Genomic DNA, 27,332 nt, shown 5'->3' with positions numbered 1-27,332 from the left:
TCTGGCACAAACTGCTTCCCCCATTCCCAATTCCAACATGTGTTTCATGCCTTTTGCTAACTCCTCAGCTTGCAATCTCCTGCTCTTCTCCCCCAAATGCCCCTTTTCTGCCCTCCAGCCTAATGCACCTTCTACTTAAAGGCTCCCCACAAGGAAAAAAAAAATTGCAGCCAGCCTGCAGAGGATTCAGGAGCTCAGCTGGGCAGAGGAGAAAGGTCCTCCACTTTGGACAGCACCCCCCCTCCTGTGGCCCTCCATTTCCTGCCTCTCTAGGAACAGAGCTCTGTCCCCTTAACCATTCCAGAGCCAAAGTGTGCTTGTGTTCCTCTCCTTCCTCTTGGCTGTTTGGGTTGTTTGATAGCAATTTGGGTATTAAAATGCATGCAAAGGGGCTGGGGGTTCGTGGCCTCTGCTGTTGCATCCGTTTCTTTCCTTAACCAGGAGGAGCAGGAGGAGGTGGCTGGTCAGAAGGAGGGAAGAATGAGGGGTCCAGATGGAGGAAGAAGGGAAGAAAGGAGAGCAGCCTAGCTGAATCATCCAGGGAGATTTGGAGCAGTCTCCCAGCCAGATCGGATTCTTAGAGGAGTTTGGGTGAGTAAACCTCCAAGTGCAAACTGGATAGCTCACTTGGTCAGAGCCTGGTGCTGATAATGCCAAGGTTGCAGGTTCAAGCCCCACGTTGGGCAAAAGATTCCTGCACTGCAAGGGGGTTGAGATAGATGACCCCAGGGTCCCTTCCGACTCTACGATTCTATGATTAGAAGTCTATTCAGATGTAAGCCCCAGTGAGTGCAGTGGGACTCATTCCCAGGTAAGTGAATGGACTTTGCAGGGTTGGGGAACCTGTGACGCTCCCTGGTAGGACTGGACTACAACTCCCATCATCCTTGTCCTCTGGCCATGCTGGCTGGGACTGATTTTATATATATATATATATATATGCAGGTTTTGGTGTCCTCGGGTGTCTTCCCGTGTAAAAGTTGGGGTGTCTAGGCGACGTTTCGACGAGGTCTCACTCGTCATCTTCAGGCTGGTGCTTTCGGCTTCTTGTTACTGGAACAGAGCGGGATCTCAATGTTTGAGTTCCTATAAATACTGTAGAGGGGGTGTGGTGTCTAGCCTCCAATGTTCTGGGCAGAGAGGAAGTTCCCAGGCTAGTGTGCCTTTTCTTCTTTTGTTCCTTAATTACTTGAGAGATACCTTGAGTGATTTCTTGAGTGATATCCTGAGTACCACTTAGGTGGGTCATTAGGTGTGGATTAGTTGCTAAAGTCTTTGTGTCTTGACCTCTTGAACTTTGTGAAGAGTTTTCCTGAGAAGATGGCTGTATTGCACTTAGTTGTGCTTTGGCTTGGCTTCGTGTATAGGGGCGAGCTGTGGTTTTGTGGCTTGTGTCAGCCAGATCTGTGTAGGGATTGCAGGGGGGTGCAGCATCCGGAGGTATCTCTCAAGTAATTAAGGAACAAAAGAAGAAAAGGCACACTAGCCTGGGAACTTCCTCTCTGCCCAGAACATTGGAGGCTAGACACCACACCCCCTCTACAGTATTTATAGGAACTCAAACATTGAGATCCCGCTCTGTTCCAGTAACAAGAAGCCGAAAGCACCAGCCTGAAGATGACGAGTGAGACCTCGTCGAAACGTCGCCTAGACACCCCAACTTTTACACGGGAAGACACCCGAGGACACCAAAACCTGCATTCCTGTACCCGTGAAAATCTACGAAAGCAAATATATATATATAATTTATTCCAAATTTTATATATATATATATATATATATATATATATATATATATATATATATTTATATATATATATATATATATAATTTATTCCAAATTTTAAAAGTTACAAAAAAAAAGTAAGTTACAAAGTTACAAAAAAGTTACAAAAAAAAGTAAGAACAATACCAAATACAAAGAAGGAAAAAAGAAAAAAAATACAACAACAACAGATAAACAAAAAAGAATAAAGATACATTCTCTTAATAAAAAAGGAGGGGGGAAAAAGAAGAAAAAACAATATTAAACCTTTATATGACTTTTTTCCTTTACTTCTTTCCTTGACCTCCTCACACCTCCCAATTTTGTATTCTAGTTCAAATCATTGTTTCAGCACATCCTTCCAACCTAATTTTCATTTAAGTAATTTAATTTAATATATTAAATTTTAACGTCCTCTCTTTCGTCAATTTCATCAACTCATTTTACTTAATCCATTATATCATTTCTACCAAAACCACCTAACTTTCTTTTTCCAACATCTTCCTAGCATTCCTTAATTTTACAATATTTTTGAAGATATACTTTAATTTTTTTCCAATCTTCTTCCATCGACTCTTCCCCTTGGTCCCGGATTCTGCCAGTCATCTCAGCCAATTCCATATAGTTCAGCTGGCCGGGACTGATGGGTGTTGGAGTCTAACAAAAATCTGGAGGGCCACAAGTTTTCACCACCAGCACCTCTGGGGTATAGAAATGTAGGGGGAAGCTGTGGTGTTCCTCTAGTAGTTGCAGGAATTCCTATATGGCCAAAGGGCCAGGGATGATGGGAGATGGAGTCCACCAACATCAGGTTATAGAACTGTAGATTTTTGAAGGGACCCTGAGGGTCATCTAGTCTAACCCCCTGCAATGCAGAAATATTTTGTCCAACGTGGGGCTTGAACACAACTCTGAGATGAAGGCTTTCATTCTCTGCCAACGGTTTCTCCACCTCTGGTGTGTAGGGAGGGCAGCCTTCAGCCCCATCTGCACTATACATTTAGAGGTATATCATGTCACTTTAAGGGACGCGGGTGGCGCTGTGGGTTAAACCACAGAGCCTAGGACTTGCCAATCAGAAGGTCGGCGTTTCGAATCCCCGCGACGGGGGGAGCGCCCGTTGCTCGGTCCCTGCTCCTGTCAACCTAGCAGTTTGAAAGCACCTCAAAGTGCAAGTAGATAAATAGGTACCACTCTGGCGGGAACGTAAACGGCGTTTCCGTGCACTGCTCTGGTTCGCCAGAAGCGGCTTAGTCATGCTGGCCACATGACCTGAAGAAGAAGAAGAAGAGTTTGGATTTGATATCCCGCTTTATCACTACCCGAAGGAGTCTCAAAGCGGCTCACATTCTCCTTTCCCTTCCTCCCCCACAACAAGCACTCTGTGAGGTGAGTGGGGCTGAGAGACTTCAAAGAAGTGTGACTGGCCCAAGGTCTCCCAGCAGTTGCATGTGGAGGAGCGGAGACTCGAACCCGGTTCCCCAGATTGCAAGACTACCGCTCTTAACCACTACACCACACTGTTGTACGCCGGCTCCCTCGGCCAATACAGCGAGATGAGCGCTGCAACCCCAGAGTTGGCCACGACTGGACCCAATGGTCAGGGGTCCCTTTACCTTTACCTTTTACATGTCACTTTAAACAGCCACAGCTTCCCTCAAAGGATCCTGGGAACTGTAATCTGTTAAGGGTGCTGAGAGTTGTTAGGACATTCCTATTTTCTCTCACAGAACTAAACTTCCCAAAGTCCTGATCAGAATCCCGCTTGTAAGATCATTCAGCGTTCTGGGAGAAATAAGCAGAGCCTTCTTGCTGGTAGCTCCACTCTTACAAAACAACCTCCAAAGTAATACGCATATGATCCTATCAGTATAGACCAGACTTTTTGTCCCTCCAAGTGTTGCTGAACTGCATCTCTCATCAGCACCAGCCAATATGGCCTGTAGTCGAGGCTGATGGGAGTTGTAGTCCAACAACAGCCAGTGGGTCAAAGGTTTTCCCCACCCTGGGTACAAGCTTTTAAATGGACTTTGAATACCCACATATTGAAGGCAGCTTTTTCTTAAAAAAAAAAACATAAGTAGTGCTGCTGTTGATTTGAAAATTGTTTTTAGACTGCTTTATATTATTTTAGACTTTATATTATTTCTATTTAATATTCTGTTATTTATCTTCATATTATTTATATTCTTTTATTTATTTTTTTAAAATATTTTTTTATTAGATTTTCCACCATGATAACACAAACCACAAAGCAAGATGATACACAAAAACAGAAAAGGAAAAAGAAAAAAGAAGAAAGGGGGGAAAAGGGGGGGGGGACAATAAACAAATAGACAATAATAACAAACTTAATTCTTCACAAATCCAACCTTTTAAACATCTTGGTTGACTTCCTCAAATCCCTCCCTTCTGAGTTTCCTTGTAATTAAAAGTAACAGCTTTCCAATATCATTATTAAACTAAAACAAATTCCAATTAAAGTCCGTCTTATTCACTTTTCTTAACATTCTGAATCCCATTTATTTAATTATAACTTAATTTAATCCTAGGCCTATTTGTTTCTTTCAAGTAATTTCTAGTTTTTTATATTACAATATTTATTCAAATAGTCCTTGAATTTCCTCCAGTCCTCTTGGAAATTATTTATATTCTTTTAGGCTATTTATATTAGGACTATTTACCGGTATATTATTTTAGGCTGCTGTTTTAAGTTCCGCTTTTATATCACACAACACTTCTGTGGCTTCACGCTGTGGAATGGCATATACGGTAAATTTGCTAAATATCTTAAATGTGCTTTGGTGGTTTACAGCTGGTTTTCCTGCAAGCTCCCGTGGGTGGGCTTTGCCCTAAAATGCAACCTAGAATATATTATTATTATTATTATTATTATTATTATTATTATTATTATTATTATCATTACTACTATTATTATTAAGATTGACCAGGGTTTAGTGCTGGACTTTGCCCAGCATGACACTGAGTTCAATTCAATTTTCTGCTCACCCATAAAGTTACCTGCCTAGGCTTGGGCTAGTCACTTTTTATAGTCCTCAGATTTTTCATAGAATTGTTATTGGGAATAGAATTTGCAGAGTAAGGGACACCAGCAACATTGCCCAGAACTCCTTAGAGCAGGGGTGATGGAACCAAGATGTTGCTGGACTACAGCTCCCATAATCCATGACTATTGGCCTTGCTGTCTGGGACTGATGTGAGTTGGAATCCCACATACACCTGGAGGTGACAGAAGCGTGATGGGGTTTTACAGTCCATTACGTCCAGTTGTGACCAACTCTGGGGTTACGGTGCTCATCTCGCTTTATTGGCCTAGGGAGCCGGAGTACAGCTTCCGGGTCATGTGGCCAGCATGACTAAGCCGCTTCTGGCGAACCAGAGCAGCGCACGGAAATGCCATTCACCTTCCCACCAGAGCGGTACCTATTTATCTACTTGCACTCAGATGTGCTTTAGAACTGCTAGGTTGGCAGGAGCAGGGACAGAGCAACGGGAGCTCACCCCGTCACGGGGATTCGAACCGCCGACCTTCTGATCAGCAAGTCCTAGGCTCTGTGGTTTAACCCACAGCGCCACCTGGGCCACTAGTCCGTGTATACTTAGACATTTATTTATTAACAATTAATTGCATTTTGACTCCACCCTTCCCGATGGGCAGCTCTTCACTTTACGTTTATCTTCACAGCAACCCTTTGGGGTAGGCTGGGTTGAAAAGTAAACTGGTGCAAAGTACAGGGGTCATTAACTGCTTTGAGAATAAATAATAGATTTTGGGTACAATATCGAGTACGATGCGTGGGTGAAATGGTGGAACGAGAGTCTAAAATTTACAGCATGTGCCACCTTGAAAGATAATATAATGAAAATGATGTACCGTTGGTACTTAACACCTACGAAATTGGCAAAAACGTATAGGATGAGTAGTAAATTATGTTGGAAATGTGATAAAAATCGCCATCCTTCTCTTTACATGTGGTGATCATGTGAGAAAACAAAATCATTTTGGGAACTGATTTACAACGAATTGAAAAAGATGCTTAAATATACCTTTCCCAAAAAGTAAGAAGCTTTTTTTGCTGGGCTTGATGGGAGAGGAAATTGAAAAAGCGGATCAAAGATTATTTATGTATGTAACGACTGCTGCTAGAACTTTGTTTGCCCAAAAATGGAAAGTACAGGAATTACCAATGGTGGAGGAGTGGGAGGCAAGAATGATGGATTACTCAGAACTAGTAAAATTAACCTGCAGGATCCGTAACCAGGTGGAAGCAAAATTCCAAAGAGATTGGAGTAAATTCATGGACTGTATAAATAATAACTGTAGAAATCTGAAGACCACAAGCAGGACTGAAATAAATCTTACGACGTGGACTTGACAAAATAAGAAGAAACTGCGGGAAGTAGACAGAAATAGGAAAACCTGTGGGAGGGAGGGAGGGAAGTCACAGCTCGGCAGAGTGATGGATAAGGAAGTGTGTGGACGACTGTTGAAATTTATTGTACAGTGGTAACTCGCAAGACAAAATTAATTCGTTCTGCGAGTTTCTTCGTCTTGCAGATTTTTCGTCTTGCGAAGCACGGATGCACCCTGGTATTAACGGTTTTAAGAAAAAGGAAACAAACTCGCAAGACGTTTCGTCTTGCGAAGCAAGCCCATAGGGAAAATCGTCTTGTGAAGCAACTCAAAAAACGAAAAACTCTTTCGTCTTGCGAGTTTTTCGTCTTCCGAGGCATTCGTCTTGCGAGGTACCACTGTATTTTGTTTAAAATGGAAAATCAATAAAAAGCATTTTGGGGGGGGGAGAGAATAATAAACTATTCTGTTCTTTGATAATGAGGTGCATAGCTTTATATATTGTTTCAGTGGTTTCCAAAGGGAGAGAATGGCACGGGTGTCAGGAAGATTCAAGGCCTATCAATATTCCACGTTGGACTTCCAATCTACTCAATTGCATTTTCTTTCCATTTCTGTTATTTTCTTTCACACACTATTAAACCAACTTTCTACTTCTTTTTCTGTTACACATTCTGTTACGCTCAGGGTGGGGTGAGGGGTGAGGGACGGTGGTGGGAAAAGGAAGTGTGTGGGGGTATGTATGAATATTTTTAAAGATTGTATGAAATTTTTGCTTGTTTGGTTGGCCTCTGTTTTTTTCTCCTACCAATAGGGAACCTATGTAAGGACTCTATATGGGCTCTTGGATGTCCCATAAGGGTATATCCGTAATATGTATGTATAAATGTATTAATGTTGGGGGGGGGGAATCTACGTTGGGAATAAGCCGTGCTTTTACGTAGCTGCTTTGTTTTATACTGCCTGGATGTCCTCAGGTGATATTATAAGGTAGCTGTGTTTTATGTTATGAATCAAGCACAGCTAGGAGTTGTTTTGTTTCCCAGTGTATTTCTTATCAGTAAAATATTTGGTGTAATTCAAGGAAATGTTTATTTTGAAAGTGAAGCTCGGGGGGGGGGGTTGTCTACAAACAACAGGTCCCCACGATTCTCCCCCCCCCCCAATTTTTTTAATTGATTTTCACAAAATTATAAACAAATAAACAAACGAACATAAATCATAATCTTATTAAAACTAATCTTATTAACATTGTTAAGTGACTTCCTCGTATCCCCCTAGTTGAATTTCAATGTACAGTGGTACCTCGGGTTAAGTACTTAATTCGTTCTGGAGGTCCGTACTTAACCTGAAACTGTTCTTTACCTGAAGCACCACTTTAGCTAATGGGGTCTCCTGCAGCTGCCGCGCCGCTGGAGCCCAATTTCTGTTCTTATCCTGAAGCAAAGTTCTTAACCTGAAGCACTATTTCTGGTTTAGCAGAGTGTGTAACCTGAAGCTTATGTAACCCAAGGTACCACTGTATGGCATTTTAATGGTTTTCCAAATCCAAATTCTTATATAATTAACTTAATCACTTAACGTGTTTCTTTCTTATTCATTCAGTGTTAAACATACTAATCCATCATTTTACATATTTAAATCCTAAGCCTATCTGGCTATTGAAAGCTTTTTCCAATTAATTTAACTTAACGTATTTAACTAAATAGTCATGAAATTTCATCCATTCTTCCTGGTACTCCTCCTCCTTCTGGTCACGGACTCTTCCGGTCAGGTGGGGCTTTGAAAGCTCTTTATGGCTCTGTGGCTTTTAAAGCACCTTCGAAACACACCCTTCCCTCTGAAAGAATTCTGGGCCCTGTAGTTTTACCCAGGCGGAGCCACAATTCCCAGCAAACTACAGCTCCCAGAATTCTTTGAGAGGAAAACAGCAATTTGGTATCTGCTTTAAAGGGACAGTGTGCGTGCCCTGTCTTTCTGCATGGTGTGTGTCTTTCTGCATGGTGTGTTTGCAGAAAAACAGAGCTGTCCTTTAGAGTACCCAGATGTGCATGTGTGCGCGCGCGCATGCATGCATGCATCAGACCAGCCCTCAAAGAGTTGTGATGTGTTTGCTTGTCTGTGTGTGTATTGCCTTTGCAATACATCTGAAATGCTTCTCTAAGGGTTAAGCTGACCGAGTCTCTATTCCTAGGATACCTTTGAGGAAGGAGGGTTGTAAACTGCTTTAAGTCACTTCCTGCTTTTCATATCTCTCTCTCTCTCCCAAAAAAACCCTCCCCCAGCCACTGTGGGTAAGATCCAGGCTGTGATGTCCATGGCTGGAGGGGATCTGGTGAGTTTCTTGCAAAAGTGTGCATGGGTAGATTAAAGAGAGCGGGGCAGGGGAGATTTGCAGCATGAGAGTTGTCATGAAACTCAAGGGGGTGTCCAATAATTTGCCATATTTGCTCCCTTTCTCCCCCCCCCCTTCTTCCTCCTCCTCCCCAGCTGGGGCAGATGGAGGCAAGCTTGGCCTTTTAATTTGGAAGGTGGGGTGGGATTTTGGGGAGCCCCCCCCAAAAAAAAGAAAAAAGGGAGGAAGGCAGTTTTCAATTGTGAGAGTGTAGAAAGGGGAGGGGCAAGGAAAACACACACTGGTTTGACCCCCAAGGCAAGGAGGGCGGCCGTTGAGGTCACTTTCCCCATCCATCTGAGGTCACTTTCCCTATCCATCTGGCCGCCGCATCTGAAAAAACGAATAAACGGGAGATTGCAGAGCTGCGGAAAGGTTCAGAAAAAGTTGTCCAAAATAATCAAGGGGGTTGGAGCATATGATGAAAAGGTTGCAGTGTTTGGGGGGGGGGGTTGTTTATAGAGAAAAGGGAAAGTAAGAAGGGACATGTAAGATTATGCAGGGTGTGTCACAAAAAGTTTTCCTTCCCTCCTAATTCTAGAATTTTAGGATGCTAATGAAGGAAAAGGAAGGACTAGTTTTGTACACTCGTTCTGAGCCTCATGGAAGCAGCCCCCCCAGGTGCTTTGCGAGTGGAATATAAATGTTAAATAATTATCTGTACTGGTGGGACTCTCAAATCCTTACATGGACAAAACGGCTCCCTGGTCGGGAGCAGCAGGCCGCGGTGGAGGCAGGGACCGCAAAGTTTGTATCAGCAGAAAAATATACTTAGGGAGGTGGAATTAAGAGAACATCCCAATTAATTCAAGGGTTTCTGAGGCCTCTCGGTGGTTGTGGTGAGGAGGAAGGGAAAACTGGGAGGGAGGAACGGAATGGAATATTCTGAGAAAGGGCACGGACTGGCTTGCATTCCACACTGCAGTGCTTTTGAACGGGTCCTGATAATAGCAACAAGAACAAATTGCCAAATTCTTCTCTGCTAACTGTCCAGTAAATTCATTTGCTACCTGCGGTAGCCTGCCTTTTTGAAATGATTTATTTATTTGTTCAATTTTAATAATACAACAATGTGCAGGAACCTGTCTTGCACCAGATTTCAGAACCAGGGGGGCACAGTAAGTAAGTGGACCACAACATAAAAAGCAAAACTTAATCATTTTTTCCTAGGATTAATATGTTATTTGTTTTCATTAATATAATACTAATGAATTTTATTTTATTTTTTAAAAAATACTTAAAACAATTCCCGTACTGATGCAGGTCGGAGAGGATCTCTGCTTAATCAGCTTGTTGGAAGAAGATGGTTTTCCGTAGGAAACAGAGATGACGCCTGTGTAATATTTGAGAGGAGGGAAATTCAAAGGGTACGTTCCACAATATAATAATAATAATAATAATAATAATAATAATTTATTTATTCCCCAGCCACTTTGTGAGGCTCCCAACAGAATATTAAAAACACAATAAAACATCAAACATTAAAAACTTCCCTAAACAGGCCTGCCTTCAGATGTCTTCTAAAAGTCAGATAGTTGTTTATTTCCTTGACATATGATGGGAGGGAGTTCCACAGGGCAGGAGCCACTACCAAGCCCTCTGCCTGGTTACCTCACTTCTCGCAAGGAGGGAACCGCCAGAAGGCCCTCGGAGCTGGACCTCAGTGTCCGGGCTGAACGATGGGGGTGGAGACGTTCCTTCAGGTATACTAAAGGCCCAATATCACAATATTGTGCAGGATGGACCTCCTGATAGCACGGCATTTGCAGGATCCCCCCTCCTGCAGAGTGCAGTGCAAAGTTGGGTATATAAGGAGTGAGACGGTATAGGGTTTTATATGCCAAAAGCAGCACATTGAACTTAGCTCAGCGGCTGACTAGAATCCAGTATTGCCAATGAGTTGCAGCCTAGTCCTGTGTGTGTTTCCTCAGACGTAGGCATGCATGTGGCTATAGCTTTAGGCAAAACAGAAGTCCTTACCTCACCTTTTAAAAATAATTATCCCAAGTGTATAGGTCTCCTCCCAGCCAGTGTTTTGCCGGAGGGATTTAAGCACATTAGAGAAAATTAGGTTATGTGCAGTTAAGGTGTTCTCTCTGTTGCAAGAAAGAAATCGACTTTTTGCAGTTAGGAAAGTGACAGGAAAATGCAGTGAACAGTATTTTGCTGCAGGGATTCTACTGCATGCTGGAAATTTAGGTTTTAGAGTGGCTAGGGCTGCCTTAGCTGGATGGGTGGGGTATAAATAGTAAAAATTTTATTATTATTCCTTCTCTGTTCCAGCAAACCTGCTTTTTCAAAAACACCCACATTTTGCAGTTAGGAAAGTGACAGTGAAACGCATGGAAAAGAGGGACAAATGAATGACTGATGGGATGATTCTTAAACACCCTTCTTGTTTTTCTCTCTTCTTCTCATCCTTGGCCTTTCTCTCCCTTTCCTGTAGGGATGAGACCCAATGGCTTTCTCGAACCCTTCAGTTTTGCCTTTCTGATGTGATGTGACTGCCTCATTTGGCAGTGTGGCAGAACAGCAGCCTGCAGGCTTTTGCGGGCCCACGACGTAGCATCCGACCTCCTCCTGCTCCCCTCCAAATTCTGCCTTTCCCCCCAGAGAGGATGAGAGCGGAACAAGGAGACCCGTTGGCTGTCGGTCTTCAGTTGGAGGCCGCGCTGGAGCACCAAGTGAAGACAGAAGACTCGCAAGACGTGGTCGGTCCCAAAGCAGTGGCCGTGGACCCGTCTGCCGCCCAGGCTGGGAGCAGTAGAGGATGCTGGGAAAGAAATGGAGCAGCGGTTGTCCCGAGCGAGGAGGATGTGATCCCTTTAGACGCTCCTCCGCATCGGATGCTGAATTCGACTTGGCCCACAAAGGAACAACCCCTAGCTGAAGAAATGCAGAGCTTCGTGGCAAGGTTGAGTGACGGAGAAGCTTGTATCCAAACCACTGGCCTGGCTAAAGATTTCCTCATGAAGAAGCAAGAAAAGGATGTTCAGGTGAGCGAGTTGCATCCTGGTATTTTCCCAAGTGGGTAACAAGTAGTGCATTTTTTCTTTAAAAAAATGTTTAGGGGTACTCTCCTTTTGACCCAAGAAAACCAACGTTATATAGTTCAAATCGGGGAAAATAAATACAGGCAATGGACAAAAGGCCACCATCAGGGGTAGCAATGGAACTGGCGATTCACCGTGCTAGAAAAGAAACTTATTTTTTTTAATAAAAAAAATAGTTTCTTCTCCCGTTAGATTCACAAAATGTTTAGGGCTATGTGTACCCTGTGTCCTCCCAGAAAAAAAGCACTGGTAATATGCTGGTCATCTAAGTTGGTTGATTCTCAAATGTTTCACTGTGGCAGGATTCTCCACTGTTAAGCAAAACGGTGTAAAACAGCAGTCAAATATTTTAAAATGCTTTTCTGAAAGTGCTTATTATAGTGGTGCCTCGCAAGACGAAAAGAATCCGTTCCGCGAGTCTCTTCGTCTTGCGGTTTCTTCGTCTTGCGAAGCAAGACCATTAGCGGATTAGCGCTATTAGTGCCTTAGCGGGCTTAGCGGATCAGCTGTTAAGCAGCTTAGCGGCTTAGCAGATCAGCTGTTAAGCGGCTTAGCGGCTTGGGAAAAAGGGGGGGAGGGGGAAAAAACCTGCAGGAACTCGCAAGACATTTTCATCTTGCGAAGCAAGCCCATAGGAAATTCATTTTGTGAAGCACCTGCAAAACGGAAAACTCTTTCGTCTAGCGGGTTTTCTGTCTTGCGAGGCATTCGTCTTGCGGGGCACCACTGTACTGATAGTGGTAGCAAATGAAGTAAGGCTGATTTTTTAAAAACTAACTTTTATTTTTAGATCAATTTTGTTCTGAATTTAACAGTATTACAAACCACTGGTTTAGGGTGAACAATTAGTGATAGTGGTGGGAAGGAAGGAAATTGGTTACTGGGAAGCCAGCCCAGGGCAGGAACGTTTGAAAGCAGAAAACTTAAGGCTTTGAGAAAGTTTGCTGCTAGTTTCCTGATCTCACTCTCCGTTTCCTGACCACCAACTTCAGAGAGATCCTTTTGGGGCATCTCACAATCCTTTGTGTTACTTTGGGTGGTGCCACAGAGAAGGTCCTGCATGCCCAATATGTGTGTCACTGCTGCAGTTGTTTCAGGAGCTGGGCCCCCGTTGGAGTCAGGCTTATGTGTGAAGAGCTGGCGCCTTTTATTTTCCTGACCTTGGGAGGGGGTCCTTCTCTTTGTTTTGTGTGCAGGTGGCATTCATGGACGTGGCTGCTGACTCGCCCCAGGCGGGGACTCCATCAGACATTTTGCAGAGGCCCCTGTTCAGAGTGATGGCACAGGAAAATGATGGCGACACAGATTTTCCTGGTAAGGATTTCTGGTGCTTGAAGGTCCCTATGGATCACCTATATATTTTGGAAGGTTGAACCTACCTTCCCAAAATGTATTCTTTCTGTCGCTTGAGGCTCCTGCTCTTAAATAAGATGTTAATTTAACCATCATAGTGACATCGTTTATAGCTCCTTGTGTTGCTCTTTTACGGAATTCAATATACGATTCAGCAGCAACAATACAAGGGTATTGTTACCCTTACCTTTACCTTACCCCGTAATTCAAGAGTCTAGTCACTATTTTATAAACCTTAAACCTGTGGCAGCGAATAAAAAAACTGCGGTTAACATTTGTACCGCAAACCAGAAGGTTTTTCCAATTCTCATTTGATGGGTGAGTGCTAACAATTGTCCTTGCAACCCAAATTTTTTAGTTATCCTTACTTCTGGAAGCCTTCCAGTTCAAGCACGATGGACTGAAAAGCGATACCTTCCTTTGTTCTTTTAATGGAAAATCCTTAACAAAACACTGAGCATTAGCACAGTGGAGAGAGACCTTGTGTTAATCCAGAAGAGTAAGCCTAGTTTTATCATTGGGATCATCCCAGCCATTTTGTTCTGGTAAAATGAGCAATTAATTGTTGCTTTGAGTGCCACACCTCATTCCAGGTGAAAGATATAGTTTACTGATTGAATTAGAATAAATGGAGTATGTTGTTACGTAGTGTACGTAAGAATACGTTTTTATGTTGTGAACCGTCCCATGAAGGGCAGTACACAAATTATTATTTGATTACATTTTATTAAGTTACAGTGTTTTTAACATACACAGTCTAAACTAAATTTCATCTTTTCTCTTACTTTTATCAACTTCTCACCCCATTTTCCATGAAGTTGTTGCTTCTCCCCTTCTGCACTTTTATCATCTATCTATTAAATCATAACTACAGTATAATGATCTAATTAGGTACTTCTGTAGCTCATAGCTCAAATCCTGCTAGCAAGTTCATCATACTATAATATTTCTTTATAATAGTCTGAAAAGGCATCCATTCTTCCTTAAAACAGCATTAGGTTCTCTTAATTTTGCCGGTTCTGTATAGTCTATTATCCTACAAATTGAATAAATAATTCTAACAATTTTTGTGCACTCAAAACAGGTTTGCAGCTTATCAAAGTATATTTTGTGCCTTCCTTCCTTTCTTTCTTTCTTTCTTTCTTTCTTTCTTTCTTTCTTTCTTTCTTTCTTCTTTACATTTCTCAACACGTTTTAGAGTTATTTCTTATCTAGCACACCAATAATGACAGGAGTTGAGTGCCACATTTTAAATGTGTTGAGAGGGTAACTGTCTTGTCATCGTGTTGTCTGCTTTGCAGGTGGAGAACTGTTTGCTGAAATAAGTCATGGCTCATCTTCATTTTGTGCTGGGATAGAAACAGATGCTATGGATTCCGATCAGGTTAGGCAAAGACCCTCAAAGGGACTTCCTTTTGTTTCTCACACACACACACACACACACACACACACACACACACCCTGGAGGGCCAGATTTGGCCCTTGAGTCTTAGGTTCCCCCAGTGCTTTTTTTCTAGGGGTACGCAGGGGTATGCATGCCCCTAAACTTTCTGTGAATCTAACAGGAGAAGAAACTAAAAAAAATTAGTTTCTTCTCTAGCACGGTGAATCATCAGTTCCGCTGCTACCCCTGATGGCGGCTTCATTTCCTTTCCCGGTGTTTCCTGAGTCTCAGGCAGAAGCGGGTGTTTAATGTGTGAAGCAGTGTGGAATGTGGATGTGTGGTGTTTTACTGATGAAAGTTTGGCCTCGTTGAGGGGCAGTATTTCAATATGAGTAATGCATGTTCTTTGTACTTTTGTCCATTTAGTGTCTTTATTCCCCCCCCCCATTCGAACTATTAAATGGTGCTTTTCTTGAGTCAAAATGAGACAACCCGTAAACATTTTTTTTAAAGAAAAAATATCATTTGAATGATAATAGTAGTAACATCAAAAATCCCAACTATAAACGAGTGGCAATCCAAACTATTTGATTATTTAGAATTGGCAAAAATGACACAGAAAATAAGAAATCAAAAAGATATAAAGTTTAACAAAGAATGGAATAAATTTATGACATACATGGAAACAGAGGTAAAAAATCTAAAAATCACAGTAGGTGTGACGTAACACTTGTGATGTAAAGAGTTTTTTGAAGAAAATAAACTGCAGATAAAAAATCATATAATATATTCTGAAACCGAGATGAAGGGAAGTCAATCAGTGTTGTGTGTTATTTAGTAAATGTAAGTTAATTTGTTGGTATCTTATGTTTTTTCTTTTGTTTTCGTTATTATTATTTCTCTTTTTTATGTAGTTCTTTTTTGTGTGTATGTGTTATGTATGTTTCTTTTATTTGTTTTAATGTTTGATGTAGCAAAATGAATTAAAATCAATAATAAAAAAAGATAATAGTAGTAATAAAATAAAATTAATATAAGGGGGGGAAGCAAAAAAGAAAAAATAGCGCTGGGTTCCCCAATCCTGGGATACAGGAAGTGGAAAGTTTTCCACCTTGTGTGAGACTCTTTGTGAGAATGACTTCCCGCCATCCCAACTTCCTTCCAGGGGCCTGTGACCTTTGAGGAAGTGGCTGTGCATTTCACGGAGGGGGAGTGGGGCCTGCTGGACCCAGACCAGAGAGCCCTCTACAGGGACGTCATGGTGGAGAACTATGGGAACGTCGCCTCTCTGGGTAAGGATCCCTTCGCTCTTTGGTGGAGGGACACTGAGGAAGGACTTGCAGCCCCTGTGGCAGAGAATCGGGCCTTGCATGCAGAAGGTCCCAGGTTCAGTTCTGGGCTGCGAATGTTCCCTGCCTGAAACCCTTAAAAGGCTGCTGCTGCTGGTCAATGTAGGCGGTGTTGAAACAGGTGGACCAGTGCTCTGGCTTGGGACAAAGCATCTTCTTATAATTCCATCACGTCTCTGGGTGAAGTCATCTCAAATATGTCAGCTGGATAGCTCAGTTGGTTAGAGCTGAGAGCCAGTGTGGTGTGTAGTGGTTAAGAGCGATAGACTCGTAATCTGGGGAACCGGGTTCGCGTCTCCGCTCCTCCACATGCGGCTGCTGGGTGACCTTGGGCTAGTCACACTTCTCTGAAGTCTCTCAGCCCGACTCACCTCACAGAGTGTTTGTTGTGGGAAAGGAGATTGTTAGCCGCTTTGAGACTCCTTCGGGTAGTGATAAAGCGGGATATCAAATCCAAACTCTTCTTCTTCGATCCCCGTATGGGACAGCTGCATATTTCTGCATTGTAAGGGGGTTGAATTAGATGATCCTCAGGGTCCCTTCCAACTCTGATTCTATTTTGAGTCATTCTATGTTGAGACATAGGGACGCGGGTGGCGCTGTGGGTTAAACCACAGAGCCTAGGACTTGCCGATCAGAAGGTCGGCGATTCAAATCCCTGCGACGGGGTGAGCTCCCGTTGTTCGGTCCCTCCTCCTGCCAACCTAGCAGATCGAAAGCATGTCAAAGTGCAAGTAGATAAATAGGTACCGTTCCAGCAGGAAGGTAAACGGCGTTTCCGTGCGCTGCTCTGGTTCACCAGTAGCAGCTTAGTCATGCTGGCCACTTGACCTGGAAGCTGTCCTCCGGCTCCCTCGGCCAATAAAGCAAGATGAGCGCCACAACCCCAGAGTCGGTCACAACTGGACCTAATGGTCAGGGGTCTTTTTACCTTTACCTTTATGTTGAGACATAAGGAAGGGCCACAGCTCACTGGTAGAGGCAGGCAGGACATCCCAGCTTCAATCCCCAATATCTTGAGAGGCGTCCAAACCTACAGAGAACAGATGGACAGATCACTCTCTAAAATAAGTAGCAGATAATTGCTAACAGCCATTGACCGATCTCTCTAACCCTCAAGGTGAGGTACTTCCTGGCGTGCAGAATCTGCAAGACCCTCAACTTCCATCTTCCCTGATTGTTGCCCATGCTGGCTGCAGTGTGGATGGGAACTGGAGTCCGAGAAAATCTGAAAGCCAGCAGCTGATTCCCCCTCAATCCCTCAGTTAGAAGATCTTGCCTTCCCAAATATTGTGCTGGAGTGGCAGTGGCCAGGGTGGTTTCAGAGTGGCTGGTTTGAAGTTCCTCAAGAAAGCCAGAAATAATAGTTTTGGTGTGTGTGATGGGCTTTTTTCATTCTTCTCCAGAAGGACCTCCGGTTCCTAAACCTGATCTCATCTCCTGGTTGGAAGAAAAGGAAGAGATATTTGACCAGAGCTCTGAAGAAGGAGAACAACCGACAGGTAGATTCTTAATTGCAGCACTTGGGACCTTTTAGGGGGGCAGGCGGGGCTCGTCAACCTGGGAAGGTAGCCCATTTAGGAGAAGGAAACTCTGACCCTCCCTGGTTTTTGCTGCCAAGGATTGACTTAGCATGTCTTCCAAACCCAGGGCTCGTGATTAAGCTCCTTCCCTTGGTCATAGTTCATGGTTCCTGAGGAACAAGGTTATGTTGTCCTTAGGTAGGAGAGAGCTTTACCACGAGGCCCAGTTTGGAGGCCACGCTGAGCCAAACCATGGCTGAGCTCTGGACAGCAAAACGCATCTAGGAGGAGCAAAGCAAAAAGCAGCTGTGAGGTCCTTTTCTGGAGCTTCTCCAATCCGAGGTTTTTTATTATTATTATTTTTTAAAAAAGATTTTTCTTTTACAAATTATTTGAACACAGTCATATTCACCAAATTACAAATTTTTTGACTTCCACCAGCTCCCCCCACAATCCTCATACTTTTATATTTGTTCCGCATTTCCTTTATAATTATATTGCCAGTTTATAAATCCTTACAGCTCCTTTTCCCTTTACAATACCCTTTCTCATCACAAAGCCTCTTTAAATCCAACTAGCGTTGTCTGTTCATCACAAATATTTTCCAGATAGGTCGTAAACTTTCTTCAGTCCTGAGTGAACTTGTGATCTTTCTGGTATCTAATTTTTCCTGTCATTTTATCTAGTTCTGCAAAGTCCATAAGTTTCCGCCTCCATTCTTCCAATGTCGGTAATTCCTCTTGTTTCCATTTTTGGGCTCTCCAGTCCAAGTTTTGGCCTGGCCTGTTGTGTGAACCAGGCCACCGTCTGATTCGTGAGGCATCTCCCCAGGGTTTTTTGGGGGGGGGGGAAATCTCATGGTTTAAGGTGCCATTTTCTCCTTACGATCTTCTTGGTCTCCTATTTCAGTGGCCGATCTCTGGGGGAGCGAACACAGCGGGGGACCGGCTGAAGTGGCTCCGAAAGAGAGCGAGATGGAAGAGGCGAAGGAAAACGTTGGAAATGGAAGAGAAGCCGAGACGCCCGAGGGAAATCAGCCGAGCGAGACATGGCAGAAGGAATCAGCTGGTAGATTTACTTATTTGAAGATTCATATCCTGGTTTTGTGGGACGCGGGTGGCGCTGTGGGTAAAACCTCAGCACCTAGGACTTGCCAATCGCATGGTCGGCGGTTCGAATCCCTGCGGCGGGGTGCGCTCCCGTTGTTCGGTCCCAGCGCCTGCCAACCTAGCAGTTCGAAAGCACGTCAAAGTGCAAGTAGATAAATAGGGACTGCTTACCAGCGGGAAGGTAAACGGCGTTCCGTGTGCTGCGCTGGCTTGCCAGATGCAGCTTGTTACGCTGGCCACGTGACCCGGGCCTATAGAGTGAGATGAGCGCACAACCCTAGAGTCTGGCAAGGCTGGCCCGTACGGGCAGGGGTACCTTTACCTTTTTATCCTGGTTTTCTGTCCAATTCAGACAGAAATTGATCTGTTCTCCCCTCCCCCTCGCCACAGATAGCGCGACTGGGACCTCCCTCAGCATAGAGGACTCTCAAGAAGAAGACCTTTTGTCGGGAGAGCCACTCGAGGCACAGCCAGGAGGATCCCAAGAAGGCATTTCTTTTGTGGCTGAAGCTGCAGAGAGTGAGTGTCCGCTACGAGCCAGGATGGGGGCCCTCAGATGCTGTTTGACTGTGGCCACATCCATACCAGACAACCGAAGGAGTCTTATACCATTTTAAACAAGCCATGTTTCTCTTCTCTTTTTGAAATAATTTTTATTTGGTTTCAAAAAAATAGAAACTTATAACAAAATCAGTTAAAAGTCCATATAAAGAGATTGCCCCAAATCTCAAGATTTCCCCCACCCCCACCCCCTCCATGGGTCCTAATGTCAATATTTACAACTTCATATCAATCCGTTATCCACATTTTTTTTATCCGTCCAAATTGCCCATAGTCTTTGTTACCTTACAAGTGAGGTTAAAATCCTGCTAATATTTTCATCTTCTTACAATGGTCTCCTGAATAAATTATAATTCCCCCCCCCCCATTCTTTTTCTAAAGTTCTTGTCCTCTTGGTTCCTAAAGCTCTCCAGTTAATTTTGCCATTTCAGCATAGTCCATCAACTTGGTTTGCCATTCTTCTCTGGCTGGGATTGTTTCTTCTTTCCCTCTCAGAAGCCATGTTCGTTAAGGGTGCTGAGAGTTATTAAGAAGCACAACCCTTCTCATCAAAGAGATACAATAATAATAATAATAATAATAATAATAATAATAATAATAATAATAATAATAATTTATTATTTGTACCCCGCCCATCTGGCTGGGTTTCCCCAGCCACTCTGGGCGGCTTCCAACAAAGATGAAAGATACACTAAAATGTCACATATTAAAAACTTCCCTGAACAGGGCTGCCTTCAGATGTCTTCTGAATGTCCCTGAGTTTGTCCCTGAGTTCGATAGGAAGAGGGATTGACTATTAAGCCATGCTGGGAGTGGGGGTTCTGAGAGGAGAGCAGGGCTCTCCCCACAGTTCTTAATAAACTACACTTCCCAAGATTCTTTGGGGGAGGCCATGATGGTTTCTACACAAACTCTCACCCACCGCCTCCCGCCTTCATCCAGGCAAGCAGGTGGTAATATCAGAGTTCAAGGAGGGTGCAAAGTAGGGTTGGTCAGGGGTGTCACCTATGAGAAAACTGGGGGGGGGGCTTGAAAGGGGCATTTGGCACCAAGGCACCCACTGTTGGGTTAGGGTAGCGATGACATGGAGCTGCCCCCGTCTGACCCCAGGTGTGTTTTGGTGGTTAGAATGGCAGGCTGGGACCTGTGACTCCAGAGTCCAAATTCGCACTCGGGTGACTTTGGGCCAGTCACTTTCTCTCGGCCTAATTTACCTCACAGAGTTGTTGTGGGATAAAGGAAAGGTGGGGGGGAGCCAGGTATTGGAACACCTTGGAGGAAAGGAAAGGATATAAATTTAATAACAATACAGTGGTCCCTCAGGTTAAGTACTTAATTCGTTCTGGAGGTCCGTTCTTAACCTGAAACTGTTCTTAACCTGAAGCACCACTTTAGCTAATGGGGCCTCCTGCTGCCGCCACCATGCAATTTCTGTTCTCATCCTGAAGCAAAGTTCTTAACCCGAGGTGCTATTTCTGGATTAGCGGAGTCTGTAATCTGAAGCGTATGTAACCTGAAGTGTATATAATCCGAGGTACCACTGTAGAGTGGTACCTCTGGAAGCAACCAGGATCCGTTCCAGAGCCCCGTTCACATCCTGAGTAGAACATAACACGCGACTATGTGTGCGCGGGTCGCGTTTCGCCGCTTCCGCGCATGCGCGTGACACCATTTTGAGTGTCTGCACGAGTGGCAAAACCCAGAAGTAACGCGTTCCATTACTTCTGGGTCGCCGTGGAGCGTAACCTGAAACATTCAACCTGAAGCATATTTAACCCAAGGTATGACTGTACAGTGGTACCTTGGGTTAATTTGTTCTGGAGGTCTGTTCTTAACCTGAAACTGTTCTTAACCTGAAGCACCACTTTAGCTAATGGGGCCTCCCGCTGCCGCCGTGCGATTTCTGTTCTCATCCTGAAGCAAAGTTCTTAACCCGAGGTACTGTTTGTGGGTTAGCGGAGTCTGTAACCTGAACCTGAAGCGTATGTAACCTGAGGTACCACTGTAGTCAGTTGAGGAACACAGGAAGCTGTCTTATAGCAAGTCAGATCCTTGGCCCACCCAGCTCAGTATTGTCTTCCCTGACTGGCAGCAGCTCCCCAGGCTTTCAAACCTGGATGGCCGTCTGTCATGGATGCTTAAGCTGAGATTTCTGCATTGCCAGGGGGTTGGACTGGATGACCTTTCGGGTCCCAACTCTACAGTTCTATGATTCTGTAAGCAGGGAGTCTCTCCCAGCCCTGCACAGAGATGTCAGGATTTGACCTTGGGACTTTCTGCATGCAAAGCAAGTCTACCACCGATCTGTGGTATCTTCCTTTTTTTATTATTATAATTTTTCTTAAATTTTTGTTTTACATTTTAGAATATTCACTTAAACAACCTTAAAACATCAGTGACTTCCGTTCCTCTCTTTCCATGGTTTATATTGCACAACATAAATCCCTGCATATTTTATATAAAGTAAACCATTCAGTATTCCATTATAACATCCACCAAAACTTATTTACACTGTTGAATTTATCTTAATGCTGCCCACATTTTCAGATATACACAATTTTCCTCCATATATTCAATAAACATTTTCCAATCTTCTTTAAACGTATGTTCTTGTTCTCTTATTCTATATGTTAGGTCCACAAGCTACGCATATTCCATCAGTTTCAGTTGGCATGCTTCTTTAGTTGGGACTTTGCTCATTTTCTATTTTGGGGCTAACAGAACACGAGTCGCAGTAGTGGCATAAATAAATAACCTTCCCAGGTGTCAAAAAGTCTGTGGTCTCTTCCCTTAAAGATGCCAAAGGGATCTACAGGCAAAAGAACCATTTTTCAGCTCTTTGTTCTTCGCAGAAATAGACTTGGTGCGATTTCACAGAGTTTGAATCTTTTATATTTCCTTCACTTTTGTATTGATCTCTCTATCTCCCTCTCTACTAGGTGATGGCTGGGAGAGTGAGAGTGAATGGGAACCATATGGAGTGTTGTCAGACGATACAGAGGATGAAGATAATGTTGGGGATCAAGGAGGACTAGAGCAAAACGGGGACGACCAAACAGAAGAAGACTGGCGGGATAAACCCAATTGCCAGGGCAGCGACTTCAACGGGTTGCCAGCTCCGGCGAAAGTTTACAAAGGCAAAAGAAAAAACCAGTGCAAGGTTTGCGGGAAGAGCTTCACGCGCAAGGCGAGCCTTAAGGTTCATCAGAGAATCCACACGGGGGAGAAGCCCTACAAGTGCACAGTCTGCAGCAAAGGCTTTTGCGACAAAACCAGCTTTCTTAGACATCAGAGAATCCACACGGGCGAGAAGCCGTACAAATGCCCCGAGTGCGGGAAGAGCTTTAACCGGACCACAAATCTCATTACGCATCAAAAGACTCACGTGGAGACCAGGGAGAAGACGTTCCACTGCTCGAGCTGCAGCAAGAGCTTTTACAACAAGTACAGCCTCAAGACTCACTGGCGCAGCCACACGGGGGAAAAGCCCTACAAGTGCTCCAGCTGCAGCAAGAGTTTCTGCGACAAGTCGAACCTGGAGGCCCACTGGCGGGTGCACACCGGCGAGAGGCCCTTCGAGTGCACGGAATGCGGGAAGAGCTTCAGCGACCGCAGGACCCTCCTCCGACATCAGAGAATCCACACCGGGGAGAAGCCCTACAAATGCACGGAATGCGGGAAGAGCTTCAACGACCTGGCCACCCTGCTCCGGCACCAGAAGATCCACACGGGCGAGAAGCCCTATCGGTGCACCGAGTGCGGGAAGAGCTTCAACCAGAGCTCTCACCTCATCCGCCACCAGAACACGCACGACGCCCAGCGCCACAAAGGCCGGTCGCGCAAGGCCAAGGCTGCGGTCGGAGCCAATATCTTTCTGGACATCACTCAGAGCTTCACTCCAGAGAGCATCGGCTTCACGCAAGAGAACTATTACGGCTACGCTCACCCTGCGGAAACGTTTCACTGGCCCATTACGTCTTACGCACCCTCGGCGGAGGCCGGAGAAGGAGGGGTGCCCAACCTGTGGACAATCGAGGAGACTTCCGTCGGAGACCAAGCCATCCTAGTCATGAAAGAGTTAACCGAGGACAGGACCTTGACGCTATGAAGGATGCTCAGAACGGGGGAGGAGCTTCATCCAGGCCTACGGCCGCCATCGAGTAAGATTGTCCGGTCAAGCAAGAAAGCCATGCTTTAGACATTCTTGAAAAGAAGCATGTTTGAAAGCAGAGATGTGTCGATCTGACTGGCAGAAGCTCCGTTTGGATCTTTAGGCAAAGGGATCTTCAGAAAGGGAGATCCAGCTCTTCAGGGAAGATTCCTTGCATTTCACAGCTATGCCCACTTCCTGCTTGACTTAGAGGAGAGATCTATCATTACTGAACAGAGAACAGGGATTCTCAAAGATTACATTTTTGGGGTGTATGCCTTCAACACATAAAGGGAAAAGAGGCAGAACATTAAAAATAATGCTGCTTTGGTTCCGAGCCAGTTGTTGTTCTCTTCAGCTTCCAAAATCGATGGTGATTCTGTACTCTCTCGGACTAGATGGAAGCAAAACGACTGAATGAGATTCAGCAACTGGCTGTGGCAGAATGAATGACAATCAGGGTGGTCTGTAAAAAAAACACCCCGCTTTTGTCCTCCCCCATATTTCGAAAGATGGACATTATTTAACTTAGGGGGAGGGGAGGGAATTTGGACACCGATCCTGCTTGTTCTGACCCACACCAAATTTTAAAGAGGGTGTTTTAAAAGGGTTTTGTTGCCTCTTGGTATCAGTTTGGTTAAAAATTTTAGACTCTCACATTTTGTAAACCCGATCGTATAGATTTGCTCTAGCAGAGATCTAAAAGTGGAAGGGAGGGGTATCATCAGAAAGGTTTGTCGTTTTCCACACTTCTAACATAGTTAAAAAGGGATTATTTTCCAAAACGATATTTCCGGAAACGTGTGGGTTGGGTTTTGCACCGCATTGGGGGAGTCGCACAATGTTGGGCAGCAGGGCAGTACACCGTATTTGGGTTTGTTTGACGGCTGAAGAAAGTCACAGTTATAGAATCACAAAACTAGATAGTACATCACCTGAACTGGGAATCTCCAAGCCTGCAATGGGAAGCATGCAAAAGGGCACTCTGCTTAACCGTTAGCAGCTGATTTGTGAGATTGAGACATAGGTTAACAGGTTCTGCTGAAACCTGGCAAAAATAAAATAAATTACTGAGAACAGGTTCCTCTTAATTCAGTTTGGGATGCAGACACCCCCTGCAAATGGTGCTACTGGTGCTACAATTCCCATAATCCCTGAGCGCTGGCCATGCTTGCTGGAGCTGATGGGAACTAGAGTCTAAGAATAAGCGATATAGCTGCATCATGAATATCTGAGGGAGTTTACCATATTCCCGAATGTACTGGCATGTGTGGGTTTTAGTTTTTTGTATTAGCAACCTCTGCCACGAGAGTTCAGCATGCTGCAGCGCTTTTATTTTCCTTGGTCTCCGTGGGGGCTCTTGAAAAAAATCATACAAATGTTTTTATATAGGCTGCAATCCTATGCAAAATAGCAAGGGAGTAAAACCCCCTTGAAATCAGAAGGCCTTACTTCCAAGTAAACACGTTTTAAGACTGCACCGAGATCAGCCTTGTGTTTTAACAGCTCGCTTGGTCGCCACAGGCGAGCAGGAATTCCATGCAGGCGAGTGAGTGGTCTCAGGCCAGTTCTCCTGTACCAGCCTTGTTGGACTCCATTCTAGCCTTAAAGGAAGGAAATTCCTCTTCATAACAGCACAGGAGGCAAATGGTAGAAGATGGACAGACCCTCCTTCCCCACATCAACCAGTATGCTTAATAGAAAGCAGGGTTGTTGTGGTGGTGGTGGTGGTGGTTGTTGTTGTTTTGTTTCCCAGCCTGCTCAGTGGCTGGTAGTGAAGAGGACTTGTGGGCAAATGACTTTTATGAGCTTACATACAAAGGCTGGCTTAGATTCTTGGCTTGGTCAGAGGACCAACCCCCCAAATCCATAATTTGGGGAGCAAAGAAGCAAAACAGTCTCACCTCCACACAAGTCCCAAATAAATGTTAATAAGGAAGGAGTTTGCTTTTTTTGCATAAGCCTTCCAAAAATGACTTGTTTCCATCTTTGTTGTTGTTTAGTCGTTTAGTCGTGTCCAACTCTTTGTGACTCCATGGACCAGAGAACGCCAGGCACTCCTGTCTTCCACTGCCTCCCGCAGTTTGGTCAGACTCATGCTGGTAGCTTCGAGAGCACTATCCAACCATCTCGTCCTCTGTCGTCCCCATCTCCTTGCGCCCTCCATCTTTCCCAACATCAGGGTCTTCTCCAGGGAGTCTTCTCTTCTCATGAGGTGGCCAAAGTACTGGAGCCTCAGCTTCACAATCTGTCCTTCCAGTGAGCACTCAGGGCTGATTTCCTTCAGAATGGAGAGGTTTGATCTTCTTGCAGTCCATGGGACTCTCAAGAGTCTCCTCCAGTTGACCCTAAAATAATTAGGTTCAAAGTTGGTGCTTGGCTCTTGATCAGTAAGCAATTGTGGTTGGTTGGTATGGTTTTAAAAGCTAATATTATGGGCTATTTTAAGACTAAATCAAAGGTATGGAATGATGAATGCAGCAACCTTTCACTCCAACAGGTATGCTAACACTTTTGAGTACTTTTAAGCCTGCAATGCTGAAATCGCTTCTCGGACTGCAGCGGGACTTCGCTTCTGCATAAAGATGCAAAACAGTTGTGCTGTCATTTGTAATGTAGACTAGAGAGCAACAATATTAGTGGGGAACTGGGGCTTAGGGGGTGCACGGGATGTTTTGTGAACAGTACGGAGGGTCAGGTGAGCACGCTGGACCGTCTCTGTGGGGTATATTACTTTCCACGAATGCGTTATGCTAAGCTTTTTTGAATATTGAGAGGTTAAATTTTATAAATCGCCAATAAAAGCATCCTGTAATTCAAAGAAAATTGCTATAGTGCATGGCGTTTCTCAGAGTTTCATAGCAGTAGCTCATCTACAGGGATGATTAAGGTACAGGGGGATGTTATATGAAAATCATTTCATTTCTTAAATCACCCTGGACATGTCAAAGCTTGCCCTTCTTAAATGCTGACATTTACCAGTTAACGATGGAGAAAGAGAGTATGATTCTTTCCAGGCACTCTGTATTTTTGAGATCTGTCCCTGACCCTCAGGGATCTGCATCCAGTCCATGGGAAATGATACTCTTGTAGAATTCATTCTAGCTGACTGTGGTTGGTCTTGAAACTTACAGTAAGGTACTGTCAAAACAAAAAAATTCCTTCCAGTAGCACCTTAAAGACCAACTAAGTTAGTTCTTGGTATGAGCTTTCGTGTGCATGCACACTTCTTCAGATACTTTTGTGCATGCACACGAAAGCTCATACCAAGAACTAAAGTAGTTGGTCTTTAAGGTGCTACTGGAAGGAATTTTTTTGTTTTGACTATGGCAGACCAACACGGCTACCTATCTGTAACTGGAAGTAAGGTACTGTATAGAAAGAATTTTATCATTAGACTTGTTTTGGAAAAGTACAACCAAATAAATGCTAAATGTCACTCTTCACTTGCAAAAAACAGAAACAAGAAAAAATACTTGGTCATTTACCGAATCATCATCTTCTTCTTCTTTTAACCGAATCATCTTGTGTTTTGGATTTACTGATAAATGTCAGAATTTTCTCAGATTGCCATTGCATCCCTCGCCTGGGCTCCAGCGGCTTTAACATTGTCACGAAGCACCAACATCAAGGATTCCAAGTTGTACTGTATCATAGACATTCTGTACATTTTAAAGTATTTTAACCTAGATTTTGCTTATTGTTATCCATGCTTAGTCCACATTATTGTTACCTGTCTTATGTCGAAATCCTCTCATTTTAATCTCATTCGTTTACTGTGTTTGCAAGCTTTTGCTGTGAAATACCGCAATCTGGAGTACCTTGCAATATGACTTATCGCCATGTTAATATGCAAGTGAAGATAAATAAAGGCAGGTGAGGGGGAATAGGGAAAGCTCGCCACAATCCCCGAGATGTGGGACTCCATTTTGAAAAGTCGCCAACTCTTCAAAAGAAACTGAATTTACAAATGTACAATGCCTTGGGTTCTCTTTGACCACTGTGTGTAAATTCAGGATAGAGGGCAAAACAAATGGCTTTTCCTCCAAATTAAGTCCTTCCCCTATTTTGTTACACTGTGTAGGGAGTCATCTATGTGTGGAGGTTTGTTTCTGAGGTTTTTTTTAAAATAACTGGATGTTGTAGGTGGCTGCCTTTATTATGCATGGTTGCTTTAAGAGTTTTTTAGTGTATTGGCAAAATGTTCTGCAAATAAAGAGTAATGAATGACGATTTCTTTGCACATATTAAATTTTGCATGTCCTGTACCACCAGAACTGGGTCCTGAGGTGCAGATTTTGTTAAGAAAAATGCT

At 43.9% G+C, this 27,332-nt stretch overlaps 3 protein-coding genes across 11 annotated transcripts in view; 2 read left to right on the top strand and 1 right to left on the bottom strand.

Moving 5' to 3' along the window:
• The window catches only part of LOC310837236 (uncharacterized protein), a 501,393-nt gene that overhangs the window by 198,154 nt on the left and 275,907 nt on the right, over positions 1-27,332 (top strand). The gene's annotated exons all lie outside the window — the stretch shown is intronic.
• LOC310837329 (uncharacterized protein) lies at positions 286-27,248 on the top strand. Of its 6 annotated transcripts, XR_014560499.1 has the most exons (12): positions 303-591; positions 8,426-8,475; positions 10,982-11,531; positions 12,785-12,902; positions 14,243-14,325; positions 15,491-15,617; positions 17,081-17,176; positions 18,107-18,265; positions 18,697-18,825; positions 21,807-24,963; positions 25,379-26,155; positions 26,386-27,248. XR_014560499.1 is itself a non-coding variant. In XM_083723733.1 (9 exons), exons 2-9 carry the CDS (start codon positions 11,154-11,156, stop codon positions 22,973-22,975), a joined length of 2,259 nt encoding a protein of 752 aa, XP_083579859.1. In that variant the 5' UTR covers positions 342-591; positions 10,982-11,153; the 3' UTR covers positions 22,976-25,843. The 6 variants fall into 6 exon arrangements, 3 of the variants coding, with proteins under 3 accessions (XP_083579859.1, XP_083579858.1, XP_083579860.1); XR_014560498.1 differs by lacking the exon at positions 8,426-8,475 and having other exon boundaries at positions 286-591; XR_014560500.1 differs by lacking the exon at positions 303-591 and having other exon boundaries at positions 8,264-8,475.
• Positions 5,230-27,332, bottom strand: part of LOC310837598 (uncharacterized protein) — a 202,246-nt gene continuing 180,143 nt past the window's right edge. For all 4 annotated transcript variants that reach the window (XM_083724446.1, XM_083724443.1, XM_083724447.1 and 1 more), the window contains exon 7: positions 5,230-5,362. The gene's annotated coding sequence lies outside the window, so the exon portion shown is untranslated. The remainder of the gene's footprint in view (positions 5,363-27,332) is intronic.

Source organism: Podarcis gaigeae (genome assembly GCF_964106915.1).
Source record: "Podarcis gaigeae genome assembly, chromosome: 2".
Taxonomy (NCBI): Eukaryota; Metazoa; Chordata; class Lepidosauria; order Squamata; family Lacertidae; genus Podarcis; species Podarcis gaigeae.
Note: the sequence above shows the minus strand (reverse complement) of the source record. Positions and strands in the feature narration are given on the sequence as shown.

Bases quoted from the DNA above. Each gene is read 5' to 3' on its own strand.
- LOC310837329 (XM_083723733.1), top strand. From the start codon at position 11,154: ATGAGAGCGGAACAAGGAGACCCGTTGGCTGTCGGTCTTCAGTTGGAG. The intron at 11,532-12,784 runs GTGAGCGAGTTG...TTTTGTGTGCAG, and splicing joins AGCAAGAAAAGGATGTTCAG to GTGGCATTCATGGACGTGGC. The intron at 15,618-17,080 runs GTAAGGATCCCT...ATTCTTCTCCAG, and splicing joins TGGGAACGTCGCCTCTCTGG to AAGGACCTCCGGTTCCTAAA.